The 22,475-nt window shown below is 39.4% G+C and overlaps 1 protein-coding gene across 1 annotated transcript; it reads left to right on the top strand.

The window, feature by feature from the left end:
• On the top strand, positions 1–19,784 carry LOC110066015 (proprotein convertase subtilisin/kexin type 6-like). The gene is made up of 18 exons (XM_020773211.2): positions 1–3,579; positions 3,748–3,852; positions 3,952–4,047; positions 5,649–5,751; positions 6,216–6,253; positions 6,648–6,724; positions 7,109–7,197; positions 8,129–8,301; positions 8,789–9,001; positions 9,412–9,512; positions 10,008–10,229; positions 10,674–10,966; positions 12,506–12,696; positions 13,479–14,115; positions 14,440–14,764; positions 15,048–15,265; positions 16,286–16,978; positions 17,759–19,784. Exons 1-18 carry the CDS (start codon positions 3,397–3,399, stop codon positions 18,778–18,780), a joined length of 4,779 nt encoding a protein of 1,592 aa, XP_020628870.2. The 5' UTR covers positions 1–3,396; the 3' UTR covers positions 18,781–19,784.
• The last annotated feature ends 2,691 nt before the right edge of the window (positions 19,785–22,475 follow it).

Below are 22,475 nucleotides of genomic sequence, written 5' to 3'. Positions count from 1 at the left end.
ATAAAAACTTTACGTTCTTATGCTTATGCGTGTGCTTATGTCACTGTTATGTTGTCCAGTGGGGACGTGGTTGGCATAAGTATAAAGATAGCATAAGTATAAGCATGTAAGCATAAGCGAAAGACTTTCAGCCAATCAGCGAGCACTTTATGCTTATGCCGACCATGTCCTCCGGCCCTAGACATAACACCGACATAAGCAGAAGCTGAAGCAGAAGCAGAAGGCTTATGCTTATGTCGCAGCCGTTCCCACTAGTGTATAAGCTTCTTTTATACTTCTGCTCATGCTTATGCTTGCGTCGCAAGTGAGTACCGTGCTTTCTGACTCCTTGTATCTCTGCAGTGAGTGGTTTCATGGCAAGAAACGCACTCTTTCTTGCGGAAAACTACGGACTTGCCTCACTGAACAATCCACAAACTCTCTCTCAGAACTCAATAAGTTGTGAATGTACGACATTAGTAATTATCATCAACTAATTTCTCCCTGCATCAATACGTTGTCAGCTCGCAGGTCAGGCAAGAGACTATTTTTTTGGGTCAGAAAAATAAAATATCGGTTTTTTTTTTGTACATTGTAAAGTTAGAAAACAAAAAGGTCATGATATTCCATACTGTAGAAAATTTACAGTAAGAGGAATCTTAACTGCGGAAATATTTGGGGTTTCTTATTTCTTTGGGAGGGTATACAATAGCTTTTATCTAAACCAGTCGTTTCAGGGGCTCCATGAAAAAAATCATTTAAAACAAAAACAAACATATCTTTCCCCTAGTAAGTGTGAATTGGGTGAAAGTAGAACATTCCTTCCTGTATTTCACACTTTTAAAATCTTAAAACAGCATTACTGTCAGGTTTTCTGACTTTTAAATCACTGCGGTCAGTGAATGAAAAGATAACACGTCTGGAATCATCTGAAAATCTACGTGTTGCGTGCATGCGATAAGAAATCAGGATACACCTATACCTTATGTATGTAGGGCGGATTCCAAAAGAACGCAACAAGTTTTCAGTTGCAAAATAGTTCGACATTGTCTGGGCTGAAAGTAAATAAATAAATCAAAGGAAAACTACAGAATGTGAAAGTAAGTGTCAAGTGGGGGGGATAAGAAACCGGAAACTAAAAATGATAAATCAAGACCCTGCTGAAAAGTGCTCATTCCTGACATTTTCACCTTTCCCGACCACGTAAAGAACTGCTCATTCATTTAATGTGGAAAATATGACCTACATTATTTCGAATCATGATTAACAAAGACCATCGTTTTCATAAACTTTGTCTAAATCTATATGAAAACTATCAAAGTTATTTTTGTTTCCAGTCGTTTTACCTCAGACCTATCTGTTGTCCTCTATAGCTACCTAATAATTTGCTTTGTGTTGGTGTTCATTTTCAGACCATTTAGCTGTATCAATCGATTCAAGACTGGTTTTTGACTATTTTTTTAGACTTGTAGGGGTGCCTGAGAGAAGGAGGGGGTGGGGAACGGTCTTCATATTTGATCTGACCGCAAGGCATTTGTTACCCATTTCCTGACAGCGATGATTTATTATTTCAATCCAACCTGCCAAGATGTCACATCAGAGGTGTTTCATCTATTATGCATGCAAAATTAATGAAGTGTCAAAAGTGATAAACATTTAATGACTTTCTCTGCTGCGTTGAAGTAGTGTGCCTGTCTCTTTTACCAACCAGGTGAAGGAGAAGTGTCGAAACCTCTCAAAGTGAAATAAACTCAACTGTGCGTAAATAAACACAAAAAACGTTGCAAACTGTGCTTGTTCCACAGGTGCAAAATTTAGTAGAGCTAAATTTAATTATTTTCTCAGATCTGTGTGTCTTTTAGCCTCTTAAAACAGGAGTCAACTTGCACCTTCCTGACAGAATTTTCTTTTCAGGCAACTGGTAAAATTTTTTTTCAATTATGCTTCACGCGCGGTAGCGGACAACTATAATAATTCGTACGGCCGATTTCGCAACGGATAGCCTGCAGAACAGAGGGCTCGTGTATCGCGCTAGAGCCCGCTAATCCGCCTGTACTGCAGGCTACGCAACGGAGGACTTGAGAAGCCGAACACAAGCGACAGAACTGGTGATTATGCTCTCCTAATTGTCCCCAATGATTGTTCTTAACGGCAATGAAACAAATAAAAAGTATCTGGGGGACGAATCGTGCTGTCAAACTAAATTACTTGACTGACTCCCTTCATTACTAGGTGAAACTAAATAGAAGCAGTGAATGTCTCGACTCCCACGATTGGGATACTGCACAGTTCTATTTGAGTGTTGGGCAAAAAAACATACCGCCTGGTCAAGCTATTCAGTGTCATAACAATTTTTAGCATACAGTGTCTCTATCAACTACAATGCTCCTTGGCCTCCTCCTATCAAATCTTGTAACATACCTACGTAGTAAGCAACCTATTACATTGTAAATCGATTAGATACGGGCACTAAGAAATACGAAACTATAATTGTAATTTACTCTTTTCGTTTTGAATTCATCCAGTCTATTTTAATTCAGTTGTGAAGTGGAAGTGATAAAACTTGAAAAGTGAGCCTAAATCTCGGACCTTGAACTCGGAGAAGCAGGAAAGGGTCAATGATGCCTGTAATTGATAAAACTGTTTTTTTTTTTTTTTTTTTTTTCCAGTTATGAAACTTAAAAAGAAGGAATCGGTGATTTGCTCTGTTTTGAAAGATATTTTATTTCTAAATGTTTAAAATGACATCGAAAGATTGGTAAACAGCGACGAAAACCGCTCGGGACAAAAAGGCGAAAATTAACCAGATTACTATAGTAGGTAATGACAGCAAAAAACATAAATCAACACGCCAAATGAATCGAGTTTCCAGGTCTCGAAATCCTCAAACATTCAAGATATTTCGGTTATTCTACCTCACAGAATTTAACCAGTCAAATCTTCAGGTTTCTGCGGAACTAGCTACTGAGTTTGGTTTGCGCGCACGTCATCTTCACTCTGAGGCGAACGGCTGTGTAAGTACAGCTTGCACGCCAATGTAAACACATCGTCCTACGCTTAAACCGATTCATTCTTTTTTCAATTCTGATGATTCTTTTGCAAAGTTTGCAGGGGATGTTCGGGCTGAAACTATAAATCTTGTTCCGTGAACTATTTTGGAACGTTTCAGCGAGGAAGGCGTCACGCGCGCGGTGAAACTAAAGGAAGTAGGAGTCTCTTCTGTGACGTCACATCGACGGATATTTTCTTTCGGCACATTATTGACACTGGGCATACATTTCCATGCAAAGATGATGTGAACTTGTTCTATCGCGATCGGTCTAGGCACTCGGCGGTACCGATCCTTTCTTTTACATTTTAGTTAGACTTTTGTATTTATTATTTTTTAACGAAATTGTTACTGAACTGGGTCCTAATATGCCCACAAATCCTAGCTATTACATGTTCGTTATCTTGTTCGCGGTCGCCGCAATGATGTTGAACTCGGCGACGTGTCGAACTCGCACAGTGTATTCCAATACATGGGTTGTGCAAGTCGATGGCGGTCTGACAGGGGCTGAGAGGATAGCAGCCGAAAGAGGTCTTACACTGTTAGGACAGGTAAGGGAACAAAGTCTTATGATATATCGTGTCGTGATTTTGCTGCGTTATTTCATACGCGGGTTCGAGTATCGCAAGGGAATTCAACTTATCGACAGATCTATGAGGTTTGGGCGGTTTTGTTTGCGCACTAAACGAGAAACATTTATGTTTTGCCTTGGTCGATAGGTTGGAAGTTTGGAAGGATTTTATATGTTCAAGCATAATACACATCCTAAACGATCGAGACGCGATGCCGTGGATATTACATCGGAGTTGAGCGAACATCCCAATGTAAGTATCGTATGAAGTATTGTTGTTATCGGATACATGTAAGTTTGAGGAAGTTTATTCCCTCAGTAACTATATCTTGGCAATTCTTCCTTGTTTCAGGTTATTTGGGCCGACCAGCAAATTGTAAAGAGACGCGTACGCAGGGATTTCGATCCTCACTACAACGACCCAGATTTTGATAAACAGTGGTTTCTTGTAAGTATTATACCGGTAAATTATATTGAGTGATGAAGGAAAATACTAGTGCTTTAACCCATGAATAAGCGATGGATAATTGACGACGAACTGCTATGTCAAATACATTTTTGAAGTGTTGTAATTCACTCTATTCAACTCAAGTGAGCGAAATAGACAGGTTAATTAATTGATTTTTGGGACTCAAAAACGCGGGATTTTTCGATTTTAAAATAAGCGTATTAATTATAAACATCGCGTAAGCCAGATTCAGTATTTAACTCTTATAGCTTACAATGATTGCTATTTAAAGTATTGCGGAGGGAGATTATTTTTCTAACATGTATGATGTCAATATATAATACAGCAACTACATGTATACTCAATGTGAATAATATTGCTTCACCCCTTTGTTGAGCTATATGTTAAAATGCCATTAAATTAGTTGTTTAGATCCCGTTAGACCGATTTACATGTCAATTTGTCAAGCAGATCAGCTGGCAACAACAACAATCTTTATTTCGTGCCCAATGATGGTACAAATACATGAGATCAACCAATTCAAGGAAACTGGAAAGTCAATCAGCAGAATGGACTGTCTCTGACCTCTTGTAGGAGTGCACGGAAACCCTGTTTATCGGGTTACTGCAGGGAGTAGAGGAGATGTTCATATAAACGACATGTCTGATGAGTCACAGACGAAAAACACAGCCTGTACACTGTTAAGAGGCTGGCCTGGTTCTTTGTAATGAGATAAACATTTTGTTCCTATAACTGTTCAACCTTGGCTCAAAAAAGAGCAAAAAAAGCATTTGGCAAAACTCAACACTGATTGTCTAACAGAACAAGGTCTCCCTAAGTCTGCATATGACCCAAGTGGCCCATTATGCTAGGGCATATCTCCAGTTTAATAAGCATGAAGTGACCAGGAGTATTCTACTCCCTCTTGGATGGGATGCTAGTCCATTGCAGGGTTACCCTCCAGCATTAAATTCGCTGGTACTCATTTATACACCTGGGTGGAGAGAGGGACTGTGAGAGTAAAGTGCCTTGTCCAAGAGCATAACACAAGCCCGGCTAGGGCTCGAACCTGGACCACTCGTTCTCGTTCTAAGGCATTAAGTTAGGATGATAGTGCAGTGAATGCAACCTAATCATCACAGGCTAACGGAAGAAGCTTTACAATCTGCACTTACTTTTTGTTATTTTTTAATTTGAGTTCTATGAAACCACAAAGTAAAACTCAAACCCTAACCTGAGGGTCTGACTTACCATGCATAACCATCAATAGGATACTACTTCAATCTTCCTTTCTGGACTCACTTGCTCAAAGGGTGGATAATGCCATCCACCTGATAAATCACTATACAGTGGATAGTGTAGTTTGTTTCGCCAAAACCTATCCACTGGATAGTGATTAATCAGGGCCCAGTAAATCGAAGGCTGGATAATGCTATCCACTGGATAAATCGCTATCTAGTGGATAGCGTTATCCAATCTTTGAAAACTAGTACCCTGGACTGGAATGTACCTGTTGTGTGACATGTGCAGAGGTATAAAAAGTATAAAAACTCAAACACTCCTGGTATTGGGATTTAGCCATGCAGTTTTTTTCTTTTCAGCATAACACAGACAGCATATTTAGAGGCTATGACCACAATGTCCTTCCAGTTTGGGGACAGGGTGTTACTGGGAAGAATGTTGTTGTTTCTATATTGGATGATGGTAGGTTTTCCTTAACTGTCTAATAATTTTCATTGTAAGACAGTTTTTTGATACATTGATATCTCAATGAAAGCTCTAGAGTCTGCTGTTAATTAAGTATTCTGAAGATATTTTCCTGCACAAAAATATGCTAGTTACCAGGAAATCTGGCTTCAGTTGCAATTCGATCTACCCATTTTCCCATCTAAAACAACGGGAAAATCCAACGGATAGCTCATCTCAGACAGAAGATCAGGATCTGTTTGCTACATGGGAAATTATCTGTTTTCTAGTTAGATAATAGCTATTTTTTTCTTTGCAATTATATCATTAGTGTTGTTCATATTGTATTTGTCAACAGTTTTTGTTTTAACTAGTCACTCTGTACCCCTTTATAAACACAGTGAAGACAGAAAATAAATTAATATAAAGCTGCTGACGTTTGGTATTTTATTTATGATATTTTCTATTAATTGCTTTTGTAGGAATTGAATATACACACAGGGATTTAAAGGCCAATTATGTAAGTACTTGAGAGATTTGTGTTACCTAAAAATTTTAACGAAACATTTTTGCCAACATTATGGTTACATCTGAATTTCACTGTAATGAAGTTGTACAGTACAAGAATGTACAAGATTTGGGGGTGTATTTTGTTATTATTATCATTAAGAAGTTCTTGGTTTCATTGAGACAAAGCAAACTAAAAGTAACTAGAGACAATAAGTTTGCCTTTGTTTAAAAATCTCTTCAAGTTCTTCATTTGTATCAAAGCATAATGTTAATGCCGTGATCATCTTAACTTGGATGTGAAGACAGTCTTAATTTTTTCACATAGCTATAATATCCCTGTTAGTCAGTACATTTTGAATTGTGCAGAATGAGCTTGAAACAGAACTATTATTTCTGCTTTTAAGGATCCAGCAGCTAGTTATGACTATAACAGTAATGATGCAGACCCTGCACCAAGAGCAACATGGAATGATGAAAACAGGTCAGTTGATTTGACAACACAAGGGTTAAACAGAGGGTGCAACATCAATGATCCCACACTATTGAACAGTGAAGTATTCTACTCCTGTGAGTCACAAAGACATAATTATGTAATAGCAGAATGGTAAATTAAGACAATTTTGCATGGTCTATTTCAAATTAGGCAGTTCGATTGGCTAACTACTTAATAGATTCCATGTAACCGTGCATCTGCACCATTCACCGTCAATTCCCTAAAAATGATCAATGCCACATGTTCTCTTGACAGTATCAAAACATTGTTAAGTAGACAAATGATGAATCTTTGCAAGACGAAAACATCTCTTTTCTTGATCAGTCGTCTATTTTTGTAATAAGAATTTTATTTGTTTCTTACTCTCTGTAGACATGGAACAAGATGTGCAGGTGAAGTAGCTGCAGCAGGAAACAACAGTGTCTGTGGGGTGGGTGTGGCACCAGGCTCAAAAGTAGGAGGTAATCTGCATGACCATATTTTGGTTAAAGTAATATTTCAAACATGAAAGATTGTGTTTGACCACATTTCCAAGCACCAGGAAGAGAGTTAATTTGCAGCAGAGTATTTATGATGAACAGGCTTTTAGCCAGGATTTGAAAAGTGGGCATCCAAAATGTGCTACAGGACCTGCTCAAATGAATAATTTAAAAGGCAACATAAGAAAAATAGAATGATTTTCTGTAATAAGTGGCTATCCACAGGACCCCTGGATGCCCATCTGACTAAAAGTGTGATGATTAACCTCAAGGAGTTTGGATGTGTGATCAAGCACTGTTTTGAGTGTTTGATAATTATCTTCTCAATCAAAACTAAAACTAATGAGAAAAAGGGAAATAAAATCATGAAAATGTCTTGGAAAAATCTGTGCTTAAATTTTCAAAACTTTAAGGTGGTTCCCCATGTTCAGATTTTTTAAAACTTTGGCAAAAGTTGCTTCTTACCATGTTTATCAAAATTGATAACATGAAAAAATTTCACCGTGCCGTTTTTGAATTATAAGACCCTAAATCTGTAATTAAGGGTGTTTTTAGCAGGTCATACTGTTCCTATGGTAACCTATTGTGTCACAAAAAATAATGATAACAACATTTTCACCAATGATTGGGCAGTTTTTAGATACCATGATTGTAGCATCGAGTGATATATAACGAGTGGTTATAATGACCCATCAAAATCTAAGTGCTGGAAACTGTTTTGAGCCACCTTTAAGTGTTTATGGCAACATTATTAGAATTATGAACCAATCAAAAACAAAATAATACTAGTAAAAGTTTTGTCAGGAACTTGATATATACATTGTCAACAACTAACGCTTGGTATACTATTGTTGAAGATACAGAATGTAATTTGGCAATGAGTTATCTAATGGCATTATTCTGTGCGTTCAAGGTGTTCGAATGCTAGATGGTGATGTGACAGATGCAGTAGAGGCCTCATCTCTTAGTCTCAATCCACAGCATATTGATTTGTATAGTTCAAGCTGGGGACCAGATGATGATGGAAGGACAGTCGATGGACCGGCTAAATTAGCAAAAAAGGCATTTGAAGATGGTTGTAAAAAAGTAAGTGAAAATATCTTCTGTTACTAAATTCTTTGCCAGTTATGGTAAAAGTGAACTGAGGTGGTTTCACTTGTGAATAAATGACAGTGTTATAACTTACAACTGAATGCTGTTTTGTTTGTCTGACGAGAATGTATGAATAAGAGGATAAGTGCATGGAGGGACACTAGCAGGTTCAACTTAAGTGTGGCACATGATCAGAACAAGTTGTGCAAATGTAGGAACAGTCATGTATGCTGGCAGTACTAACAAAACATTAAAACAATAAATAATATGAATTGATATTTGACTTAATAAATGTATAATAATTATTAATCTGCTCATGTAGTCTTAATGCTGCAAGCCCTTAGGAAATACACCCGTAGTGAGTTATGTCTCTGAAATACCCTCAGTCTTTCAAGAGGTGGAGCTTACTGGGGTAAGTTCAATTTTCATTCATGGAAAAAGTTCAAGAATGTAGCTTATCATTTTCATCTCATTTGATTAGGGTCGTGGTGGATTAGGCTCCATTTTTGTGTGGGCTTCTGGGAATGGAGGAAGAGGTCATGACAGCTGCGCATGTGATGGCTACACAAACAGTGTTTACACCCTGTCAATCAGTTCTGCAACAGAACATGGAACGTCTCCGTGGTATTCAGAATACTGCTCATCAACTCTTGCTACTACCTTTAGCAGTGGAAATTATGAAATGAGAAAAATTGTAAGTACTTGGTAGTTTGGTTGCTTGCAATATATATATTTGAATAAGGTTTTAAAATTGTGTTGCTTTTGAATATTAAGACTTTTCTCTGGGTGTTTTCTTATTATGCAAAAATCTCGAAAACATCATAACTTTCATAGTTTTATTTTTTGGTTATCATGAGCTCAAACTTTAGTACAAAGGCATTACCTAAAGATTTTGGAAAAAATGATGAGCTACTGTCTGTAGGTCATTGTCAGTTCCAGTAAGCAAACAGTTTCTTCAAGAGTGAAGCTTGAGGAAAGCTATGATCTTTGAGTCATCAACAAACATCCAGGTTGCATATTTTTGAGGCAGATAACACACATGTGGCACTACTTGCCTTTTAAGACTGTTCATAAATAGAACTGTTATTTGTTTACTTGTTTAAGGTTACCACAGACCTTCATGGACGATGCACAAATTCACATACAGGTACATCTGCTTCAGCACCTCTTGCAGCAGGAATATTAGCTCTTGCTTTGGAGGTTAAGTAAGTATCAGAGTTTACCTTACCTTAAATTGGGCATTCTCCTCTGAGCTGAATTTTTTTACCAAAGAATGTTCATCAAAATGTGGGACATACTTTTGTCTGTATGCTTGCATCCATATACTTTGTTAGTTACACGTATCATATACTTCATTATGATTTTACTTTGGCAGGGGTTAATAGACCCTCCCAATATTCCAACAAACAATGGCGCTGAGTCAAGGTCAGGGGGGACAAAAATACAGGGAATGTATGAAAATGTCCATCCTGATCTCATTCTGTTGCCATTGTTGGTGTGGGTATATAAGATGTTTTCCTAGAACCACATCAATGTACACATGATGAGATGAGAGTAAGCATAGTTACCATTTATATATCACCTATACTGATACCAGCTCTTTCTAATGATTTGCAAGTCATTGGTGTGTTAATACTTTCTGTTCTTGTACTTTGACTAACCTACACTGTTTTGTTTCATACTTTTTTTTTTTCCTTTAGTCGTAACTTGACCTGGAGGGATATGCAGCATCTTGTTGTTCGTACCTCATCCAATGCCAAGTTAAAATCTGATGACTTTGTTATCAATGGAGTTGGTAGAAAGGTCAGCCACAAGTTTGGTTATGGCTTGCTTGATGCATTGGCACTTGTCAACCTTGCAAGGAAGTGGAAAACTGTACCACCACAGCATGTCTGTCGTGAAATACCAGAGGCACAGCAAAGGTGATCATACTATTTAAATTAAAATAAATTTCTAAAATGATGAGTTGTTAACGCATACTGGAACCTTCTTTTGAATAGCCTGACTGGTTTTTATTTTGTAGTGTTCCACTCCAAAGACTCGCCAACTAGCTAGCTTGTGCACTACAAGTGGATACATGTAGGATAACTGGGATTGTCTGGGTTGTTTGCCTGACCAACTTGGAGATATAGTTGGTTGGTGGCTGAGATAGGAAGTCATCAACTCAGTCTCTCTATAGTGCCCTCACAGATATCCCAGTGCCAAAAACAGGTCTGAGATTTCAGACGTGGGTGAACAGTAGCTGTAACTTGAGCTGCAATCCAAAGTGAGGGAGGCTATTGGATTCAGCAGCCCTGCATGGGGAGAGGCTCGCTCTATTTTTTTAAAGTTTATCTGTTCTTCAACCTGACTCTTTTTTTTCTTAGGCCTATCCCTGGGACAGGCACTTTGAAGGTGACTATACCATTTACAGCTTGTTCAGATAAGAGTGACTATGTGCGATACTTGGAGCATGTCCAGGTAGTCACAACACTGACTTTTACGCGACGTGGTGACCTCAGCATCAAGCTGATTTCTCCTCAAGGTACAGTTGCAATTTTGCTGCCCCAACGTAAAGAAGACTACTCAAGCAGTGGCTTTACAAATTGGGAATTCATGTCAACTCATACTTGGGGTGAAGACCCAAAAGGAACTTGGACACTGGAGATTGAAAACCATGGTAAACAAAGCTTTGTAAAGCTTATTAAGTATTTACAATTATTGCAATAGCCTGAAAGATCCCTTAGCACAGGACACAACCAGAACCAACCAGACAATGATAACCAATCACATGGCAGAACTGAAATAATAGATTCCAACCTTTTTCAAATCCAGCCAATCAAATCTCCAATTCAGAACAATGAAATCTCGACTTCTTTGTTGTGATGCTTATGGGACTATGGTGTCAGTGTTAATAAATTGTCAAGCTCAAGCCATTTAAGCACTTTCACATTAGAAAATATTGTTACTTTACTTTGGATGACACATTTATAAGCGTGATAAACTCATTAGATTGACTGTTTTCCACTGTGAATGTACGGCCACACAAAATATCATTTTTACGGTTGTTGTTTAAAATCGTAAAATAAAAGATTTTGACACTTTTTTAAAAAAAATAAATTCTGTTCCTGTTGTCTGTGCGTATTTCTATTTTTACACAGCTTTCGGTTGTCATTAATACAGCTGACTGTGAAATCCACCATGCAGTTCTTGGAAAAACCATCGCATTCACTGTCTCGTCAGCTGTACATTTCGGAGTGTGAGCTCTCTTTCTGGGTTATCAGTGTATTGAAATAAGATCTTTATCAAAAATTCAAACAAATAATTTTCCGCATTGTACTATCAAAGCCTCAACGTGTAAAATCACTCAGGCAAAAACAAAAGACAATAGTGGCACGCATAGGAACCTCCCTGGATGGAAGAATTGGAGATATTTCAATCAAAGAATTCAGGTTACAAGTCCATTTTTGTATCAAGTTAACTTTTCAGCTCTCCTGCTTGAAGATTGCTTTCAGCTCCTCTCAGTTACGTCGAAAATAATTTGTACATTTCAAACCTGCAGACCATTTGAAGGGTTTCTTTTAAACAGCTGCAACAATATTCTAACCCTACACTATGCACTCTGCTGGGGATACATCTCAGCAAGTGACACTTATGCAGCTTTTCTTTTCATGTATTTTCTAAACCAACCAACAACCCTATAGTGCAGCATATAATTCTTCTTAAACCTGCAAGCACGCAAAACTGCTAAACGTTGGAGCTCATAGTCATTTTAGCATCACAATGAACAAGTTGAGATTTCATTGTTTCATTCTCTTATGGACATTTACAAAGACCATGCCATAAAATGGCTAAATTTATTTGTGATTCTGAGATAGGTCCACTGAAATATTGACCCATTTGCTCCCAATAATGGCCCTAAGCTTATAATGAAAGGAATCTGAATTCTCTTTGATAAACCAGTGGATACAGATTTAAGTTTAAGTCTTCATTCAAAGTGATAAACACTTGGCTTATGATTGATCACATGACCCACTTAAACTGTAAACTTGATTGAGATATATATGAACTTAACAAGAAATGTACACTCAAATAAAAAATATAAGTATGTGGTGAAATTAGCTGGAATGCCAATATTCATGCCAGTGTTTTTAACACTTTAAGATTGGAATCTCTGAAAAATTACAAGCGCATGAGGTTGTGGGATTTTTTTCTCCAGGTGCCTCTCGGAATAGTGGAATGCTCAAAGATTGGTATTTGGTTGCATATGGAACATCACAGCCAGCTCAACCTAATGATTCCACAAAGGAACCAGTTCCTGCCTGTAACTTGGAATGTCAGAAGGGATGTACTGGACCAAAAGCAGATGAGTGCAATGAGTGTAAACACTTCAGAAGAAGTACCAACAATGTAAGAACACTATAGCACTAAGTATATATCATTTTATAACATCCTATAGAAAAAAAACAGCTAATCAGATTACAGGAAAGCTCTTAAACCTGATGGCTCCCATTGTGCATTGCAGTGATTGTGTTGACCACTGTATATTCTTATGTGGCATGGTATAAAATAGTTATGTAAAGGCTCTCCTGGTATACCATTGAATATCCCACTTGTCACTTGTATTTTCTTGGTACACACACTCAGTCCTAAAAGGCTTATGTGTATACCAAAAATATAATATATTAAGTTGCTGATGGGACATTTCATTGTATTCCACCTGTTGCACAACTAGTATATCTCTATCAAATTGACTGCAAATGTATGTTACTAGCTTTTCTATTGAGTAGAACTCCTGCAGTGATGAATTAGAGCAAGGCATCTCACAGATGTGTAGTCTTATTATTTTTTTCACTTTAGGGAAACATTTGCAACTTCTACCTGGTCATGTTACTGACCTTTTACAACTCAGGCAGTATCTTAAATGAGCTATAGAGTGTTTTCACATGACACCACAGCAGCCATGTTGGTGTCCCAAACCAATTCTGTGGGAGTTGAAATCTTTTGTTATGTAAACACTTTCTTTTGTTCCAATAAATTTGTATAGCTGCTGAACGCTGCATTCCATGAAACAGTGCTATCTGTGGCTTATGGAAAGTTAATACATTATAATGCTAATTATCTTGGTTAGAGAAAATATATTTATTTGCTTCAATGATGTAACTGACATGAAACATTATCATAATGTATAGGAATGTGTTGCTGACTGCACAAACACAGAGTTCAGAGATACCAATGCAAAGCTTTGCAGACCTTGCAGTCCTGTGTGTGCAACTTGTCATGGCCCCAACACATCTGACTGTCTGTCTTGTCACTCACCCCTTATTGTACACAATGGAAGCTGTGTGAACTTTTGTCCTGATGGCTTCTACAAACATGTGCAAGATTCTGTTGTGATGTGTGGAAAGTGTGACAAGTCATGTCTAACGTGTGCTGGTGATGCAACATCCTGCAGCTCCTGCACTTCAGACTATAGACACTTTCTGGGAAAGTGTATAGCCAAATGTACTGATGGACAGTATTTAGAGGCTGATGGACAATGCGGACCTTGTCATCCTTCTTGTCATAAATGCCATGGTGGTAGTGAAAGCTCCTGCACAGAATGTGGTACTAAAGATGTACACCAAGTATTATTTCTGCATGGTGGTGAATGTAAGGCTTCTTGTCCAAGTGGTTTCTTTGGAGACAAAGACCTCAAAGAATGCAAGCCTTGTGATTCCGCTTGCAGCAGCTGTGCTGGTCCTTCAACTTCTGAATGTGTGTCCTGTGCTAAGGGATCTTTTAGACTTGGTGCTCCAGTTGGTACATGTGTTGCAAATTGCCCTGAAGGTAAGTTTTATTATGGTTTAGAAGTGCCTGTTTAAGAAACGTTTGAATGCCTGCAACTAGGAACTTTGGTTCCCAATGTATTACATGACTACTGGTGTAGTAGTAACTGGCAGAGATGGGGTTGCAGAACTTTGTTATTCCATCACAGATTGTACTCCAAGCATATTGACAGGCTACTCCAACAGTTTGGCAGAACTTGCGTATGACTAAGTGGAGAGAGGCACTGCAAAACTTGAAGTTTCAAGGAAGGATAGTAGGAATTATTGTAGCATGGTTTATAAGTTGATGCAGGCAATTTACATATCCTGTTTTTCCCTTTATCAGGTCAGTTTGGTGAATCATCTAATGGAACATGTGCTCGTTGCCAGTCATCATGCAAACATTGCGACCCTGTTGAGCCTACTAAATGCACCAGCTGTCCAGTGGGCAGATTCCTTCACATGCATCAATGCTTTTCTGCCCAACAGTGCCCTGCAGGTACATATGCAAATACCACGTCTGGGAGATGTGAAAATTGCCAAGTTGGATGTGCCTCTTGTAGTCTTACCTCTGGTCTGAAGTGCGTTGGTTGTTCAGAAGGATTCGTCATGCACAAATCTCAGTGTCTGATGCGCTGCCCTGAAGGAACCTTCCCCAGGCATTCCAACAGGTCAGAATGGGAATGTTTTGTGTATGTTGGTAGTGACTGGATTGTTCAGTGTAGTGAACAACCGGCCGTTCAGTAGCTAGCTAATTACTTAAAGAGGACATTACTTAATTTGTACATCAAAGTTATGCAATAAAAGCTACCTTTAAGAGTTAACAAGCAGTTATTTCGCTGTCAAGCTTATTTTGAAGGAAATCTCTTGATGTTGTGATGTTGCTACTTAATAGTCGACATACCTTTTATGCAACCATTAATTTAAAAGCATGTTGTTCCTCTTGTCACACAGTTGTGTCCCATGTAATTCTACGTGCCAGACATGCTTCGGTGAAGGCAGTGATCAGTGCCTCTCGTGCTCTCTTCCAAGGCTCCTTTCTGGTTCATCATGTGTCACCAAATGTCCAACTGGAATGTTTCACAGCCAGGTTACTCATAGTTGTCAGTCGTGTCACGCAACGTGTGAATCATGCAGTGGACCATCTACTGGTGACTGCCATTCTTGTAAAGGTATTTATTTTTATTTCATAATGCAGGGTATAAATATGACAGACTATGAATCATGTACGGAACTTGTACAACACTTGTGTAGTGTTTCAACACGTCGTAGGACAATAATAATTATTTCCAAAAAGACTTCTGAAGAGTGCCAAGGGAGATTTTTAAAAATGATATAACTAGTACCGTACTTGCTTTAAACTCAGAGTGCTGGCTAAGACATGTTATGCAGAATTGTTCAACAAAAAAATAACACACTGATTTTGTGCAAAAGCCACAAACGGATTAGAAGCAACTGCTTAATTTAAAAAGTTGATATTTGAAATTGTACTTTACCTTTTGAATGCCTTTTTTGGTGATCGATAATGACTTAAAGCAATTTTAGAAAAATATATCAGTTTGTACTTCTGGACCTACCCAAACTTAAAGGGATTTTCAGGACTTCAAAGCCTTCAGGATGAGAAAAATCAAATAACGTTGGTCCAGCCTTCACAGTCTATATGTCTTCCAGCTGCAAGCAAAAGCTAATTCCATCAACAAATTATACGCCATTCACACCAACTAAACTAGATTTATTAAATCAGGTTTAGCTTTTTGTAATTTGTCGGTTCCGCTTTCAAACTACCTTGCTACCATATTTTAATCAAACAAGTTTCATCAGGTTAAGTTGTGGGGTGTGCACGATCTGAGGTGCTAATTTTAACCTTGTTTAGTTAAACCACTCACAAACTTGTTTACAGTTGTGAACAGGGTATTAGACTACGAGGAGTCGGGTTTTGTTCCTGAAATCGTCCGCGCGCGGATCTTAGTTACTATTGTGCAAATCAGGAAATGAAACGAGGAGGGAATGGGGCTCCGGAATAGGGCTCCGCACCGGCCCTTCTCGTGACTAGATCGCTCTCACATCTTCGCACGCTAGATACTTAACTTCTCGCACGCTAGGGAAAGAGACTGCTCGCAATCTATCAACAAATCTGTTGCTGTTAATTAAAATATGATGCAGTGTGAACTTAAGTCGTGTTTTCTTTCCAGCCGGCTGGTCGCTCAATGGCTCAGGATGTAAAGCATCTTGTCCAAGTGGCAAGTTTAATGGCAGTGAGGGCTGTCAGAGCTGCCATCCTGTGTGCCTTGTATGCAATGGTCCAACTGAAAAAGACTGCCTTAGCTGTAGTGAAATCAAATTTCTTGACCTACAAACAAAGCAGTGTACTTACGAGTGTCCTGATGGTTATTTTGGTGATTTGGAAACAACACACTGCAAGTCTTGTTCTCCTGGGTGTAAGAAATGTAAGAACAACGCAGAATGTTTGTCGTGTGGACCGGGGTTATTGCTTGTGGGCAACTCATGTCAAACACAATGTCCAGCAGGTCATTACCGCAGCAAAGCCAACTCTTGTGAACCTTGTGATGGTATGTGTAAGGAATGCGCTCTGTCCTCCAGTAACTGCATCCAGTGCCAAGAGCATGAAGTGTTGAGTCGTGGCAAATGTGTCAGCATTTGCCCAGTGGGAACATTTTTGCTGCAAAATACAAAGAGTTGCGCGCCCTGTCATTCTTCTTGCAAATCGTGCTCTGGACCCACTGCTAATGATTGTACAGGATGTGACACCAAATCTGTTATGGTGAACTCAAGATGTTTGGCATCTTGTCCTTCAGACTACTTCTTTGACAAGGAAGCGAACAGTTGTCAGCCATGTGACTATTACTGTTCAACCTGCAAAGGAGGTGGGTTTTATAATGTCTCACATCTTTTATAGAGTTGATTTAGTAACATAGAACCTGCTGTAAATGTCCACAGCGGTCAAATTCCTTGCGCCCTCGTAGTTCCGCTAAAACCGCCATTTTTGGTGTCTTTATCTTCTGACATCCTCCACTTTCTAGCTAAAATTTACGACCCTACATACCTTTTGTGGGAGGCGCGGTTTCCTCATGGTTAGAGCGCCCGTCTCCGAATCGAGCGGTCCGGGTTCAAGCCCTGGCCCGGGACACTATGTTGTGTTTCTGGGCAAGACACTTTACTCTCACAGTGCCTCTCTCCACCCAGATGTTTAGATGGGTACCGGCGAATTTAATGCTGGAGGTAACCCTGCGTTGGACCAACATCCCATCCAGGGGGGAGTAGAAATACTCCTAGTCGCATCCGGGATAAGCTCCGGCCTGATGGGCCACTTGGCTCTTATGCAGAATTTACCTACCATACGTTTTGTAACAACTTCATTTTCACTTTTAACTCTTATACCTTCCAGGCTTCATACTTACCTTCCACTGTCCACACTCTTCATCCATTGAACGGACCTTAACCATATTCAAGGAAACATTAATTAAATGGGGGCTAACGCAAGTAATTGTGGAAAGTTCTAACAACCCGTTTTATACCGCAAACGTTTTTCATTGACCTCTAGTCTGGGAAATTAATTTGGGCGAGTTCAACAGCAAAATTCACTTCAATTTTGCCTTTAAAGGGGATCATGCATTTTTCCTAATTCTTATTGAATTGTATTGCAGGAAATGGTCTCAGAAATTGCACTAGATGTGTATCACCATTTGTACTATACAAGCACTACTGTATCAGAGAGTGTCCTCAGCATGGTTGGGTGTTAGATAGTGATAATCAAAAGTGTATACAATGTCACTCTTCCTGTGCGAGGTGTATTGGACCCACAGCAAATGACTGTATTGCGTGCAGGGAACCTGATACAAGTCTTGTTGGATTTTCATGTAAGAAGGAATGTCCCACTGGAACATTTGCCAATCAGGTGACAGGGCTCTGTGAGAGATGTCACCCGACATGTCAAACGTGCTCAGGAGCTGGTGCAGACAGTTGTTTATCATGTGCAGAAGACTTGGTTCAAAATAGAAGCACAGGCAGATGTAGCTCAGTTTGTCCACAAGGACAATTTTCAACCGAAGGAAAATGCAGCGAGTGTCATCCAAATTGCAAAAGTTGCAATGGTCCAGGCAGCTCTAACTGCCTCAACTGTCCCGAGGGCAAAGCGTTCTACAATTTTACTTGTGTAAATGTCTGTCCTGATCGGACTTATGTCACTGATAAGGACGGCATTCATCAGTGCCAGCCGTGTCATCCAGTCTGTCATTTATGTTATGGCCCGTCTATGGATAGCTGTCTCATGTGTAAGAATCCACTTTACCTTGAGGGCAGAATGTGCGTTGTACAGTGTTCACCTAATCATTCTATCGATGAACGCACAAGATCTTGTAATCCATGCGGAAGTGAATGTAGATCAGTAGCTAGAGATAAACATCGCTCCATTCAGTACCCAAATAACAAAGCATTGGAATTTGTACTGAAAGATCCTAAAGCGAACGGGGTATCTATCATCACCATTGCAGCTGTGTCAGTGTCAATAGTCGTGTTCCTTGTTATGTGTGGAGTTCTTCAGTTTCGATCCAAGAAGCAACTGAGATACACCAAGGTCAATGTAGAACCATTCAGCAAGGAGGACGATGAGGAAGACAGTTTTCTTTTAAACGGTAGAGACGACAGGCATGAAGATTCTTCCTTTTAAGGCAATCCTAGTCTTCAGTTGTCAAAAGACCTGTTTAACATTTGTGGCATGCCAACTGGACTGCAAGACCTCTTGCACAAGTTATGTATATTACTTCAATAGACAATACACATGCCGCCAGTCGGCATGTCCTGTAGTCAAGATTAACTTATATGAACAATTCCAAAATACTGAGTTGCCTAACTCCAAGTAGACTGATGTCTATGGTTGTGAATAACCATTGCAGGATGTCAGTGATAATGTGTTTTGCTATATTGATGGAAAGGAGGGTGAAGGGAAGTTTATGGAATTTTAAAACGAGAAATTCAGATTAACCAAGTCATTTCATTTTGAAAATGAAAATTGCACTACTGGGGCTTAAATTATTTTGATATTAAACTTCAGCATTGTTAAAAAGAGCAAATGCTTAAAGTCCTCAGTCTCATTATTATCATTAATTCAATCTGATAGTCTTGGCGAACAATGCTATTTTGTTTGTCTTGATAGTTCATTTTCTAACGCAATGCCAAATTTTAACAGCATACTGTAGTTAACAAGCGTCATCTTTACATGAATTGGTGACAGCGAAATGTTCTAAGTATTTTGATAGTAGAAGTTAATCCAGGGTAATCCTTTACGGCCTGTATAAAATCTATTACTGGGACGAATTGGAATTTTTTAGTACATAAAGATTTCTTATGATGGTGACGAAAGTCTCAATGAATATTATTTCAAAAATCAAAAATTGGTCTTAATCTCTTAGTTTTTACGTCAGTAAATTATTTAGTTAGTTTTAATCAAAAGAAGAATGTTTGCAGTGTTGAGATCGCGATCATCATCCGTACATCAAAGCACCATTTCTTACCAACGATGGTTTTTTTGGAGCGCCAAGTAATCACCAAACACCCAGACAAATCGATAATTATGGAGATAATAATAAAATTATTATTACTGCAACGACATAGTAGTAACAATTATAAAGTTTTCTTGGATTATTCAAGAGAAATAAAAATATTTTTGTATAATTTATTGTTTGGTATACTTTTAAGACTTAATTTCACGAGCTTTGATAGTTAATTTTAAAAGTACGGTTTAAAATATTACTCCGGATTGGTGATTTCGCACAATTTGCGGGGTCATGAGCGTCTTGCTGATCAGTTAGGGAGAGACCTTGGGAACGAGGCTGCTTGATGACGCCGATCTCAACCGCACTCCTCCTGAGGTATGGAGGTTTAGCGGCGACCTTCAGATGAAGATATACAGAACAGTAAGTACAGTGACAAATTGGGAGGAGAGGGAGGACAAAGGTGATCCGATGGCGGCTATTGGAAAGGAGGACAGGTCAGAGAGTGTAGAGGGAGATAGAAGACGCCTTACAAAAAATGCTAGAGCCTTCTATCGAAACGATAATGAATTGATGTTGGCGATACCTCTTATACTCGCTTGGGTAAGACCGCTGTAAATGGTAACCTATTTACACCGATCTCACCCGCCCTCCTACTAAGGTATGGAGGTCTGGCGGCCATACGGGAATAATACTAGAACACACGGTATTATAGAATATACAAACCACCAAACATACCCAGTCTCAAAAGAAAATCCCCAAAGCTAAAACCCAAAACTGAAAGAACTTCAAAAGGGACGGAAAAAGCAAAGGGGAAGAAAAGTAAAATAGAACTTAAGAAGGAAGTAGACGTTTGGAAGAGGATGCAGCAGGAAACGCGGTGATGAAATTCTCTAAGTCATTAAAATCACCATAAACGCGGGAGGCTTCCTGAGAATGAGGCAAATAGGAATTTGAAGTAAGCAGGTCAGAGGGGCCCCAGCCCGGAAGACATCGGCTAACTTAAGGTAACACAAGGCAGTTTTTCAGTTCGTCCAACCAACATGAGACATAACATCTTCCAGTGGAGAGCCCGACAAGGCTGAGGTAATGGCACATCCGGAACGAAAACTGTGAAGGGTTTCACCATTATCGATGGCATCTCGATGGCATCTCGCAGGTACTTTTTAAGGCGGGATTCTGCCGTAAAGTTTTAAAGCACTTTTAAAAAAATGGCTTATCGACAATGTGGTCCTGCTGGTTAGCGGCACGAAACAAATAGCCACTGGAAAGACTAATTCCCAATTCATGACCGATTGCCACGTAAGTCTCAATACCCTTATGGGGCTTTAGAGCAGAAGAGTTCGGTTCCAGGCTCCTTGGCGTCCAACATCAGAAAAGATAGAGCGTGGTTTTCCAATATAGGAATTGACTGTGGAATACACAAGACGTACAGGACATTGACAAAGAGAGATGCTCCTTTGGCCAAGATAAGGGCATTCGGGCTTATGAACTTGCGTGTTACCTTTGGAATCCTTAAACACCAGGAAGCGACAAACATCCACGGGGGTGGCATCAAAAAGGCTTTTCTCGCCTGGCAAAGCAAAAAGGAAGCTTTCGAATTCAATCTTTTGGATTGCTTCTGCTTGGAATAGGCTCTTGACCAGTGATTTGATTGGAGGAAGTTAATACCATCGTCGATAGCAGAGAGGTTAAAGGTAACCGGCGTCGGAACGGGAGTGTTCACACGTCGCCTGGTATAACCACAATTCCGATCATTGTCATAATAACACCGCAGGAACAAACAAGCGAGGGACAGGGGGAATGTCCTAAAGAGAAGCAAACGATGGTGATAAAAAAGGAGAGAATAAGAATTGCAAACACAAATAAGCCAAAATTAAATTTATTACATCACAAAATGGAAGCTTATTTTGATGAATACATAATTTCATTTTTTTCGCTTTGTTATTACAAGGAATTATATCAAATTAGTTAACATTGTTGTAAGGACATTGCAAAGGAAACCCACGAAACTATTTCATGGCATAACTACGCCGAAAACCCGTAGGTCCCAGGGTAGGGGCCAGGAAGAAGAAACACCATGGGAGGAGTGAGAACGAACTATATCTGGTGTACCTTCAGGTGCCAATAGACCATTTTACAGTTGTCTGCCTGGTGACCTGGCCTTTGAATGGCAGCGAGGTTAGAGTTGACCTTGTTTTGATACAGACCTCTCTGCTTTTGTCATGCAAATGCACCTAGTAAGCATTAGAACAACTTGATTTACAGAACAAAAGCAGCGAGGTCTGTATCAAAACCAGGTCAACTCCAGCCTCGCTGCCATTTAAAGGCCAGGTCGTTGGGCAGACAACTGTAAAATGGTCTATTGGAAAGAGGGAAATGATTTAAGTAGAGGCCACCAAAATTTACGAGGTCGAATGTCAGGAACAACAAGAGTGCAAGGAAAAGACTGCCTTTTAGCGAAAGGCAAAACTCGGGGAATGAGTGTAATGGGAGGGAAAATATAAGGGTTAGAAAACAGGCGACCGTGATTGGCTGGATGCTGCGCAAAAACGTTGACCCCTGTAGAACCAGAAGTTGGGTCTGGAGAAGAGAAAGGAAGGGGGAAGCCATCCAAAGAGCATTGCACATTCGACGGCAAAGCCATCAAATCTGCGGAGTGACCTAATTGGCCTCCAAATGTAGTCTGAACCTGGGAGCAGGCAGACGGGGATAACTTGGCATCCTGCAGAGACAAAACCCGCGATGGGGGGTCTGCGGGATTAACAACAGAGGGTTGAGGTGAATATTAGTTTTGGTGAAAACCCAAAACACCTTCTTCAGAGCGTTAGAAAGAGTATGTGACTTTGCACTTTGAGACTGCCAGGACCTA

This window comes from Orbicella faveolata, unplaced genomic scaffold (genome assembly GCF_042242905.1).
Source record: "Orbicella faveolata isolate gen_17 unplaced genomic scaffold, um_ofav_v1 contig_36, whole genome shotgun sequence".
In the NCBI taxonomy this organism is placed as follows: domain Eukaryota; kingdom Metazoa; phylum Cnidaria; class Anthozoa; order Scleractinia; family Merulinidae; genus Orbicella; species Orbicella faveolata.
This window is presented reverse-complemented; position numbering and strand designations above follow the sequence as displayed.

Excerpts from the sequence above, each read along its gene's own strand:
- LOC110066015 (XM_020773211.2), top strand. The coding sequence starts at position 3,397 with ATGCCCACAAATCCTAGCTATTACATGTTCGTTATCTTGTTCGCGGTC. Across the intron at positions 9,002-9,411 it reads ATTATGAAATGAGAAAAATT|GTTACCACAGACCTTCATGG; the intron begins GTAAGTACTTGG and ends TACTTGTTTAAG. Across the intron at positions 10,967-12,505 it reads ACTGGAGATTGAAAACCATG|GTGCCTCTCGGAATAGTGGA; the intron begins GTAAACAAAGCT and ends TTTTTTCTCCAG.